The following is a 12616-nucleotide window of genomic DNA, read 5'->3' on the forward strand; positions in this document are numbered from 1 at the left end:
TACTCACCTGGAGCTCGGGGTGAGAGGTCATTGCCCGGATTTCCAGGAAATTAAAGGTAATCTCCACCTGCAGGGACGCACAGGTGTCACGGCCTCTCAGGTGCCCCAAAATCACGAACAGGACGTCCCGAAACAGCAGCGATGAGCTCGAGTCCATACAAATTCATTATGTGCATAAAATTCTCTCTCGAAAACAGCCGGGGTGTTTTTCGTTTCTGGAATTGGCTGAACCCGTCAGAGTGCAACACTCACCTTTGCCGGAACCTTGGCAGCGAGGAGGTAGATCCGCCATGTTGTAAGAACCTGAGAGATACAGAGAGAGAGAGAGAGATAGAGAAAGGGGGGAGGGAGAGAGAGAGAAAGGGGGGAGGGAGAGAGAGAGAATGAAAGAGAGAGAAAGGGGGGAGGGAGAGAGAGTGAGAGTGAGAGAGGGAGAGAGAGAGAGAGAGAGAAAGGGGGTAGGAAGAGAAAGAGTGAGAGAAGGAGAGATTGTTTTTTTCAGATTTGTTTTGTTGTTTCTTTACATAAATTATTCCCATGAATACATAAATTGATTTGCAATATTTATGTGTGTTCCTGCCAATATTGCAACTTTCATTTCAGAGAGCGAGAGAGAGACAGCACCCAGATCCCACTCCCCTCCACACAGAGCCGTTTCATTTCAACACCGTCGTCTTCACCATTTCTGAAAGGACACACACAGGCCATGTTGGCGGACAGGTAGACAGAGAGCGATAGACGTGGACATGGAATGCAAATTTGATTTTGACAGAGCGCTTTACCAAAGCAATCTTTGTCATGCTAATAAATGAATTTTATTTGAAATGAACTTTATTAGCAATAATAATAATAATAATGATAATAATAATAATGATAATGATACAGTGTAAAGCCATATTATCAGAGGTACCATGACTGTACAGCCACTCTTGGTCTCGCTCCCAGTATAATCATGTGATCTGTCACATTTCAATGTCTGTCTATCACTTAGGCTTAATTTCTGACAGCTGTGAAATAAATAGCTGTTTAGTCTCTCTCTCTCTTTCTCTCTCTCTCTCTCTCTCTCTCCTCTGTTGCATCTAATCACTCATTCTTTCACTCAGATGAGCAGTATAAGTGCGCCCTCCTCCCCCCTCTCACCAGGTGGTCGGTGAAAGAGAACAGTTTTTATTGCACCAGATTTTCCTGTTTAATAAAATCTTCAGAATTAGCTGCAGCCATTAAAAAAGCAGCTTTTTTTTATAGAGAGCAAACTTTGGAGGGAAGGAGAAGGAATCTTAAATGCAGGGCGACCACTCTCCTTTAAAACCAAAGAAGAAGAAACAGCCATTAGTTCCCTCTTACAGTACAGGCATCAGAAGCGCTCTTCTCCAAAAAACCTTACACAGCTTTTGCAGTTTTACAAAGGATCACTAGCACAGCTGGATACATACTGGAACCATTCAGGTTAAGTAATTTGCTCAGTGAGGATAAGAACCTGCAACCTTCTGGTTACAAGCCCAGCTCTCCAACCATTATACTGCGCCATGGGAGGACAGACTGTTATCACTGATATCATGAACACAAGAGTTCTGTGTCTGTGTGTGGTTGTGTGTGTGTGTGTCCGTGTGTGTATGTGTTTATGTGTGCATGTGTGTGCGCATGTGTCTGTGTGTGGTTGTGTGTGTGTGTGTGTTTGTGTGTATGTGTGTGCGCATGTGTCTGTGTGTGTGTTTGTGTGTGTGTGTGTGTTTGGGTGTGTGTGGTTGTGTGTCCGTGTGTGTATGCGTTTATGTGTGTATGCGTTTGTGTGTGCATGTGTTCGTGTGCATGTGTGCGCATGTGTCTGTGTGTGGTTGTGTGTGCATGTGTGTGCGCATGTGTCTGTGTGTGGTTGTGTGTGCATGTGTGTGCGCATGTGTCTGTGCGTGGTTGTGTGTGTGTGTTTATGTGTGCATGTGTGTGTGTGTGGTTGTGTCTGTGTGTGGTTGTGTGTGTGTGTGTTTGCGCGTGTGTGTCCGTGTGTGTTTGCGTGTGTGTGTGGTTGTGTGTGTTTGCGTGTGTTTGTGTGCGTGTGTTTGGTTGCGTGTTTGTGTGCATGTGTGTCTGTGTGTGTGTGTGGTTGTGTGTGTCCGTGTGTGCGCATGTGTGTGTGTGTTTGCGTGTGTCATATTAGAGGATGTGATGAATAATTGAAGCAGTGCAGTGATAAGTGTCAGAACTCAGCGTGATCCTCCCTTTCTTCTCTGTCCTCCTTTTCTTCTGAATCTCCCAGATCCCTCTCTCCCTTCCCTCTCCCCTCCCTTCATCTCTCCGCTCTCTCTCTTTCCTCAGTTTGTTTGATTATGGTTCAAGCAGGCTGGTTTGTACAGACATGAGTGTGTGTGCGTGCGTGCGTGTATGGGCATGTCTGTGTGTATGTGTGTTCTTAGGGCACTGTTCTGAATCCTTGTTAAAGCCCATAGCTGTTAAACACACAGAAAGAATAGTGAGATTCCCAGTGAGATTCCCAACGAGATTCCAGCGAGATCCTCAGTGCGATTCCCAGGGAGATCCTCAGTGCGATTCCCAGGGAGATTCTCAGTGTGATTCCCAGGGAGATTTCCAGTATGATTCCCAGTGTGATTCCCAGGGAGATTCTCAGTGTGATTCCCAGGGAGATTTCCAGTATGATTCCCAGTGTGATTCCCAGTGAGATTCCCAGTGTGATTCCCAATGAGATTCCCAGTGTGATTCCCAGTGAGATTCCCAGTGAGAGGGAAGCTTATGGAAGTGTGTGCACACAAGGCTAGCCACCCAGCAGCTAAGCTCTGTCATGCAGGAGCAGGGCAGGTGAAAGTGTGTGTACAGGGGAGAGTGTGTGTACAGGTTAGAATGTGTGTACAGGTGAAAGTGTGTGCAGGTGAGAGTGTGTACTAATGGGTGCCAGCATCTTCTCTTCTTGTGTTTTTTTTGGCTTCAGTGTTTTTTGACTCCAGCCAAGAAGCTGTTGAGGGGAGGCAGGGCTAAAGTGAGGTAGGGGGTGAAGCTCACCAGTATCCTGTCCTCTGATTTGCCACTCTTCGTATCTAGCTTGATGCCTCGTGCAAACTTGATTGACGATCTGTCAATGGCTTTCCTGATGCTTTCTGTAATTAAACATAAACTAAATTAAATAATCACAAGAACACAGGTGCTCATTCATGCACATACAGGGGCAAACCACAGACAGACACACACACACACACACACAAACAAGAAAGGGGAAAAGTATTAAAAACAGCACCTCTATCTGCTTTCCTCCATTCTGGGAGACTGTGCTAACAGTGATGCCTTTAAAAGCGGAGTCCAGCAGGATCCCAATAATTGCTGAATCATTTTAAGAGTAGTAATCTACAGATGGAATTCTGTGACATTATTAATGCCAAAATATAAATCTTTTCGACGAGTATGATGCTAGAACCAAAAAGCAAGATTGGCTCTCTTCCACAACCATCAAACTCAGGTTCAAGTCAAGTCAAAATCAATAATTTCTTAATGAATAAAAACTTAAAATAATGATTTATGTTGCATGTGGATTCTTCTTGGCAGGAAAAGCAAAAAACCCTTCAGCCCTGGAATATCTATGCAGGCAGAGAATGATTCACTCTCTTTTTTGGAACACATTCCATTAACTCACGGTGCTCTGAAGTTCTCACCAGTGCCGTAAACCAGTGCTGACTAACTACACATAACCAGTTCTCTCAGCTTACAGCTACTGACTCACTCTATTTCCATATGCAGTACATCACCAAACATTAAAATATCCATTTTAACTGCCCTCCCTTTTAACCATTTTAAAAGCAGATTTTTTTGTAATGTTTTTCACAACATTCCAAATAAGTATTCAAGAACTGCATTGCTGTCAGTTACCAGTAGTGATTGTTACATCAGCATTAGAATGTTCCATTAAGAGCATTTCAACCACATATTTGTGATTTTACACCTAAAAGGGTTAATAAACATCTTTTAAACGGTGGAGGGGGGGGGGGGGGGGGGAGAACAACAGTCTTTCACAGGGTTTCTGCAAGGGCTAAGGGGGGAAGGTAAAGGTTACCCTCAGATACAGAATCTGCATTGGCATTAAAAGGTCAATTTCTTCACAAAGTGATGTAGGTATGTGGTCTCAGGCCAACGCTGTCCAGCAGTGACATTAATGACTCATTATACGGATGTCCGATTACTGATCAATGCAAAAGGAGGAGCCCTGCGGGGACTCAAAGCTCTACTGGCATGATACTGTCAGAACTGGGCCCTGGCAGCAAACCTTAAAGAGATCAAAGTAAATGATTTTTCAAAAAAAAAAAATGGGTTGGGGGGGGGGGGGGCAGATGAAAAATGTGCCAATTTACTCCAGGAAAAGAGGACCCAGAGGACACCTACCATGAATTCTATGCCTTATTCTCACAGCTACAACACGAGGGGCTCTCCATTTGATGTATTGACAGAATCAACCGAAAGAATATTCTGTGCCATTAAAAGGTAGGTTTCACCACAGCAAACATACCAATTAGTGTGGAGCTCGGAGTCAAACCCCACATACTGAATTCTATAGAGGCATACTACGAACATACAATACACAGACACTCACAGTCTTGCACGCACACACACACGCATTTGCGTGTGCACACAAACACGCACACAAACACACAAGCACACACACTCCAAACAATGCTTGCAGTGCAGAATTAGACGTGTATCCATTGATTTTTGCCGTTTCCCTCCCTGTCTTTAGTAAACCCCAGAGACAAGCCCTGAGCAGTGTCACGTGAGTCAGAAGGAACACAGTACTACAGGAGAGCCACTGACTGTTTTACAGCCTATACGTAACACACAGTACTACAGGAGAGCCACTGACTGTTTTACAGCCTATAAGTCACACACAGTACTACAGGAGAGCCAGTGACTATTTTACACCCTACAGGCCAGACACAGTACTACAGGAGAGCCAGTGACTATTTTACACCCTACAGGCCAGACACAGTACTACAGGAGAGCCAGTGACTATTTTACACCCTACAGGCCAGACACAGTACTACAGGAGAGCCACTGACTGTTTTACAGCCTATAAGTCACACACAGTACTACAGGAGAGCCACTGACTGTTTTACAGCCTATAAGTCACACACAGTACTACAGGAGAGCCACTGACTGTTTTACAGCCTACAGGCCAGACACAGTACTACAGGAGAGCCAGGGACAATTTTACACCTTATTTAGGTGTAAAAAGTTGTTTTAGAAAAGGAGACAATTTGAGCGGTACTCTTTAAATCACAGAGTAGTGGCTGTGCCAACGGGACTTAGGCACAGGAAAACAAAACACGACCAAAAATAAAGCCGTACCCCTGGCAGGCAGGTTAAGGGGTTTCACGCAAATACCCACAATGCGACCCTGGGGCTGCGGGCGGTCGGAGACCCCCCCACTGTCGCTGAGGGGCAGCCGCACGTTCAGAGAACCGCAGGTCCCATTCCACACCGTAACTGAAGGAAAAAACACTCCAAATTATGACCAAACTAGGCCGGGGAAAAAGGAAAGAAAAAGACCAGCATAACAACGACCAACGCACGGGAGTGTCCGCAGGGAAAGAGACCCCTGAACTCTCCACCACCACCTTTTAACCCCTAAGCCGCACCCTCACCGCTCCGTCCACCTGTCCCATGCACACCTGTGTGACGGGGAAGAGAGAGAAAACACGGAAGGGCAGGAGCCCCTGTCATCGACAACACGCAGCAGCAGAAGCACCGCCGCCATTTACCTTCTGAGGAGGCTTCTTATACGGTCCGAAATTCTTATTTAGACGCAGTGCACTTTATTGGCATGCCAATTAACCTCATTTGAACTCCTGAGATGTGGGTGGGGGTGGGGGGGGGGGGGGGTGGGTGGGGGGCTGAGACTTAATACAGCTTTAATTGACTTTGATCTCCACAAAACACAATCGCTTAAACCCAACCGGGATCTGGGGTTTCACAGGGGAGCAGAGAACATGTTCTCGTCAGACAGAGAGAGAGAGAGAGAGAGGGAGAGAGAGAGAGGGATAGGCGAAAGAGAGATAGAGAGAGATACAGAGAGAGAGAGAGAGAGAGAGAGAGAGAGAGAGAGAGAGAGAGGGATAGGCGAAAGAGAGATAGAGAGAGATACAGAGAGAGAGAGAGAGAGAGAGAGAAAGAGAGGGGAAACACTGAACAGAGCAAGGGGCACAGAGAGGAGGATTAAAGGAAGAGATAAGGAGGGATCAAAGAAGAGGATATTAAAACAGCACAGTGCATATGTTCGTTTTGGCAGAAGGAGAGGGGAAGTGGAGAGACAGATTGGCAGAGAGAGCAGGAGAGAGGGATGAAAAAGGAGAGAGAGAGAGGAGCTGCGTATGTTCAGCAGGAGAAAGCAGCATGTTGTTCTTTCAGTATAACTGGTTTAGCATCCTGTCACTCAAATCATGGCTGAACCAATCAGAGAAGGCGACAGAGAGAGGGGGCAGGACACCACAGGATCATCCTCAGGGCTGGTCTCTATTTGGAAACACGCGTGTGTGTGTCTGTGTGCTCATGTGTAATATGGGCTGCTGGTCTCTATTTAGAAATGCGAGGCTTATAAACTTATTAATGAGTTGGCTTATAAACACATTACCTGAGAGGTGTCCTGTGTTTCATAACACAGCCCGTTCGGTGCGTTTTTAGGCTGACTGTGTCCAGCGCACCTGCCTGCTCGAACCCCACACCGTGCCGCTGGTCTGGCTGACGGCTGGTAGGCTGGTCTACGGCACGATGACACACATAATCCGTGTTCGGTCACAATGTCAGTCGCTCCAGTTATTTAGCCCTCCTGCTAAATCAGCGAAATGCCACAGATCCACTAGACGCACCTCGGAATTCCTGCCACTGAACGTTCTGCCTCCCTGAACATTTACACCAAAAACGCTCAAATTTCCTGCATCTTCGGAAATTAAAATGTATTTAAGGGTTTAAGTGTCCAAGGGCAGTAGCACCCAACACTCCTGTCACCACTAGAAATATCTCAACGCCAAGAATCAGAGGGAGCACGGCTGGAGAGGTCAGTGTATAGAATTTGGATGTGATATCCAGTTGTGACATCAAGCTGATGGGACAACCTCACTCCTATATATATTTAACTTAATTCCTTAACTTTTTTTTTTACTAACTAGTTTGTTTTTAGCATTGTTTTCTCACATGGAGGAGGCATTGACAGCACTGTACAGTGAGTATTAAAACCAATAAATCACAAATCCAAACTCGCGGTTTAAGCTTTGCTTGTACAGTAGCAAATTATTATTATTATTATTATTCTTTTTTAAATCATGAAATAACAACATGAGATAAAAAGAGATACAGGAAGATATTTAGGAAGGGTGACAGGGGGGAGTAACTATATTAAAAAAGCAGGGGATTTCACAGGATTAGTAATCACTCAGTCGTTAATAAAGCCATTTGGAGTAATTAAGACTCAGATGTCCCCACAGATCTGAGTGCCACCGCGTGCAGGCGTGCCTGTGTTTGAGCTTCACCGCGAAAGGCACCGGGCACACACGTGTATGTCTGCAACCAAGGAAAGACTGATGTGTAACGCTTGAATACAACGGGACCAGAACCTGCGCCCGCCTCATTCAGTACTGACATAGTCCCTCTAGAAAATAAAAAAGACAAGCACATCTGCACACTGACACACGTGTCCAGCGTCTCTCACGCACAATTATTATGACACAGGGATCTCAACGTATACACACGCGCGCGCGTGAAATTAGTAAATTGAAACAGTGTGTGGAGATCGCGCGGCCCGTATTTGTAGCCGTAGGGTTTTAAACGCGCGTTCCCCCCTTCACAGCAAAGCACAACACAGCCCGAGCCGTAATGTCAATACACCTATCACCTGCAGAGGATTACGTACGGCCTAGGGCCGTAAATTGACTTGTGAGACCACCACACTCTCCATCTCTTCGAATGCAGATAAGATGAATGAACACCGCTGATGATGTACCGGAGGGCACCGAGCTCACAAATTACAGCTGAACGCTGCGGACGCAAGACGCGACGCTTCGCAAACATCCGATGCCTCCGTTTCCAGCTCGAGCGGAGAACACAAATGGCCAGCGAATCAACCCGTCTGCGGTATAGTTCATAGGGTAATGATCGCGAACAACGTGTATCAACTGGGCTACGATGGTGACACAAATAATGGCGTTTCCTACCTGTGATTTCCCTGTTTACACTGACGAAACAGGAGGAGGCTATCTCCTTGGAAGCCATGTCTCTTTTCTATTCCCTTCTATCCTCGCGTTCACCCTCTCCAACCCCTCCCTCTGCCTCTCTCTCTCTCTCTCTCTCCCTCCCTCTCCCTCTCCCTCTCCCTCTCTCGCTCTCTCTCCGTTTTAGTAATTAGCGGACAGTGCCTTTCGCAAAGGCATGCCGGAATCCGAGTGGTCCTCAAAAAAAAGGAACAATACCATAAAGATTAAGCGTGAGAAAAGGAGTGCTGGAGAGAGAAAGAGGTAGTGTATTTGGATGCGAACGTTCAAAAAAAAGAAAAAAAAATCTAAATGAATCAAACAAATGGTTGGGTAATCCTGCGTGGGTTGTGGCGCGAGACAGTTCACAATGCGGCCGCGAGGGCTCACCCCCTGTGGAAAGAATATTCAGAAATACAGTGTTTATTGCACCATAAACGAATCGGCACTTTCAAATGTGGAATTCCATAAAAAATTTTTGTAGTACTTTAACATATTGTCAATATATGTATAAAAATCATATTTATGGAATATTTCATTGATATACACTACACCCCTTCTAATTAGTGGGTTTGGCTATTTCTGCCACACCCATTCCTTCAAGTTACATAAAATCAAGCATACTGCCATGCAATCTATATAGACAAACACTAGCAGTAGAATGGGTTGTGCTGGAGAGCTTAGTGATTTCAATGTGGCACTGTCATAGGATGCCACCTTTCAATTAATCAAATTACTGCCCTACCAGAGCTCCCCGGTCAGCTGTAAGTGCTTTTATTGTGAAGTGGATAGGCTCAGCCACGAAGCAGTAGGCCAGGCAAGCTCACAGAACGGGACCACAGAATGCTGCGTAGCACTAGATGGTCTGTCCTCGCTGGCAGCACTCATTACCGAGTTCCAGACAGCACAAGACCTGTCCGCAAGGAAGCTTCATGCAGTGAGTTTCCATGGCCGAGCAGCCGTACGCTAGCCTGAGATCACCATGCACAATGGCAAGCGCTGGCTGGAGTGGTGTAAAGCACACCGCCATTGGGCTCCCGAGCAGCGGAAATATGATCTCTGGAGTGATGAATCACACTTCACTATCTGGCGGTCTGATGGATCGGTCTGGGCTTGGCGAACGCCAGGAGAACGCTACCTGTCGGAATGCATAGTGCCAACGGTAATGTTTTGTGGAGGAGGAATAATGGTCTGGGGATGTTTTTTGTGGTTTGGGCTGGGCCCCTTAGTTCAAATGAAGGGAGGCCCTAATGCTATACAGCATACAGTGACATTCTGGAGAATCGTCTACTTCCAACTCTGTGGCAACAGTTTGGGGAAGGCGCTTTGGAGTTTCAACAGGACAATGCCCCGATCAAGGCCCATAAAGAAATGGTTTGCTGAGTTTGGTGGGGAAGAAGCTGACTGACCTACACAGAGCTAGCTCTGACCTCAACCCCATCACACACCTTTGGGATGAATTGGAATGCCGACTGTGAGCCAGGCCTTATGGCCCAACATCAGTGTCCTAAACCTCATTAATCCTGCTGTGGCTGAATGGAAGCGAATCCCCACAGCCATGTTAAAATGGGTGTGATGTGTGGGTGTCCACATACTTTTGCCCATGTAGCGCATTTAAATAAAGGAATAATGATCATCCATCCTCATCATTATTAAATTGCGATATCAGTATGTGCTAATATGAATATCATCACAATAATATTATAATGGCAGTCATAATAATCTGGATGAGTCTCTAATTCAAATAGTGTTCATTCATTGTGAATCTCCTGTTGGTTCCCATTAAATAAACTACGGCAGACAGTGATGACATCACATTGTGAGATTTCAAAAGCGAAGTTATTTGCTTTCAAGTTGGAATGACTTGCAACTGACTTGTGGCGCATGCAAACTTTGAAGGATAAAAATTGTGCTAAACAAAAAAAATTGAAAGAGGACTGAATATCATAGGTCAGTTATGGGCACTTTAATGTCAGTCTATGGACGGCAACATTAAAAAAAAATTAATAGACACAGCAGCTTTGTTCTGCACATTTACTGACCCCCTATCCATTCTCCTCTGCACATTTACTGACCCTTTATCCACCCCCCTTGGCACATTTACTGACCCCCAATCCACCCCCTTGGCACATTTACTGACACCCTATCCATCCTCCTCTGCACATTTACTGACCCCCATCTTCCCCCCATGACACATTTACTGACCCCCTATCTACCCCCATGACACATTTACTGACCCCCTATCTACCCCTCTGCACATTTACTGACCTGCACATGTCCAGATGTGTATGTACGAAAGCTGAAATATAGTCAGGAACTCAGCTGACAGGTAACCACGGGCGAGTTTTCCTATCTGTGGTGCCGACATTTGAAAAGTACATTTCACAAAATGTTATATTTTAATTTGCTGCTGTTGTTCAAGAAGACGTGTGAGCAAGGAGGCTGGTGCATGCATTTCATCTGGAGCCTTGTTTTTTTTATTAGATGTTAAAGCTGCAGTTGTCATAGTGATGTATATGTTTCTGTGATTCTAATTGCAGTCATTCTGGGTCACTGGAGTGCACCTGTGCAGTTTGTCTCCATAGAAACCAGCAAAGTCTTGCGGTACTGTAGCAAATACTGGAACTATTATTCTCAGACCACTAAAGCACTAACTTTGCGCCTGACTTAACGTTCATTAATGTTCATTGTCCCAAATTTAAGAATCTGTTTTTTGAGATTTGTTTTCACAGTTCTAGTTGGACTTTACTTTTTAATTCAAATTCTAAACCTCTGTAAGAAAGTACCCCTCAAAGTACCATAATTACCCCAAATAACCGCTCTGAGGTCCAGAACTATCAGCCAAACTCAATCTGGTTTTCACTCCGAACCTAAGAATGCAAACTTCATTCAACAGTAAGAGATCTCTTTGAGCTGCTAATTAGTAGAGTCAGGTGTGCTAAATTATGATTGAAATAAAAACCTACAGGAGAGTAGATCTCCAGGAACAGGGTTAGGCAGCCCTCCTCTACTTTGTCACCTATTCTGATGATTTTGCAGATTGAGTTCCGTCAGCAGAACAGAGGGGGGTTACAGGTGGAAATTAGGCACGATAAAGTTCACGCTGATAACAGGATACTTTCTTTCACACACAGATGTAAATCTGTAGAACACTTTGCCAGGTCTTGTAGCAGAGGCAGAGACTCTGGGACCTCAGATCCAGGCTTGATGCAGTGCTGGATGCTCTCTAGCTTGCAGGTGAATGATCAGACTGGAGGAGCTGAATGGACTGTTCTCAACAGGAAACATATTTGTACATACCTACTCTTGTTCTCCACAAATTCAGTTGTACAATTCATACTAAAATTTTTGATAAAAGTATTAAAATTATGTGAAATATCAGGGACAGAAAAGTGAAGTGTATTTAAAATATATAAGATGCATAGTCTGTTAAAGGAGATAATGTAAAGAAGGAAAATCAAGTGGAGCATCTCATATTTCTTACCTCTTCTCAAAGGACCAGTAATACATGGATATCTGGCACCATCTGGTGGTGAGGACTGAATGTGCACCTTGTCCTCCAACTCATCCAGGTTTCTAGCTTCACCTGGAAGCTGTGTGTCCAGCCCTGACCAATCACATCTCACAACCCCAGCCCTGACCAATCACATTTCAGGACCCCAGCCCTGACCAATCACATCTTAGGATGCCCGCCCTGTTAAATGAGTACACAAGGAAACCCTTTCAAAGAAAAACTTCTGAACCAGAGATGTGCAGCTGCAGATGATAATATTTAATAATCAATTCTCTATTTTCAAAATATTATTACATAAATAATACAAAAATAAACAGTAAACACAATTAAAAGGCAGAGTATGGAGGTAAAAGTCAAAGTTAAACATGCAATGCTAAAGAGAGACAGCATAATTATAAAAAAATATTTAAAAACAAAAATAAAAACACTTCTAAGAGATCAAAAGCTTTCCTGAATGTTTGTGCGTTTCTACTGACCCCAGGGAAGCAATTCCATGTTTTCGGAGCTAAAATGATGAACGTTTGAAACTCTTACAGGTGAAACTTCCAAGTGAAATTTTTTAAAATATAATTTTACTCTTAGTGTAGATTCTTGATTAGCCCAGACAGTGTGTGCAATGAAACCTATTTTAGTGCTGTTGGTTCAAAGGCAGAAAATACATGTAAAATACATGAAATAGCTCCTAACAGTGTGTACAGCAGTTAATTAGGTGTCTAAAGGCGTCAAGAATCCCCTATCAACTATCCCTGTAACATGAAAATGGAGTCACAACAGTAATTTCACCAAATCCCATTAAATCAGATTGTGAAGCTGTATAATGAGCCCAATATATAACTGAATTCCCTCTCTGTCTCATCTGAGAGTTTTC

The 12616-nt window shown here is 44.6% G+C and overlaps 2 protein-coding genes across 6 annotated transcripts in view; one reads left to right on the forward strand and one right to left on the reverse strand.

The window, feature by feature from the left end:
* The window catches only part of LOC118225931 (capping protein, Arp2/3 and myosin-I linker protein 3-like), a 35565-nt gene extending 27223 nt beyond the window's left edge, over positions 1-8342 (reverse strand). For all 5 annotated transcript variants that reach the window (XM_035415049.1, XM_035415054.1, XM_035415053.1 and 2 more), the window contains exons 1-4: positions 8199-8342; positions 3013-3107; positions 253-303; positions 8-67 (exon numbers count right to left, since the gene is read on the reverse strand). In XM_035415049.1, coding sequence (XP_035270940.1) covers positions 8-67; positions 253-303; positions 3013-3107; positions 8199-8256 — 264 coding nt within the window. In that variant the 5' untranslated portion in view covers positions 8257-8342. The remainder of the gene's footprint in view (positions 1-7; positions 68-252; positions 304-3012; positions 3108-8198) is intronic.
* Positions 1-12616, forward strand: part of LOC118225953 (tripartite motif-containing protein 16-like) — a 972804-nt gene that overhangs the window by 227422 nt on the left and 732766 nt on the right. The gene's annotated exons all lie outside the window — the stretch shown is intronic.

Source organism: Anguilla anguilla, chromosome 4, assembly GCF_013347855.1.
Source record: "Anguilla anguilla isolate fAngAng1 chromosome 4, fAngAng1.pri, whole genome shotgun sequence".
Lineage (NCBI taxonomy): Eukaryota > Metazoa > Chordata > Actinopteri > Anguilliformes > Anguillidae > Anguilla > Anguilla anguilla.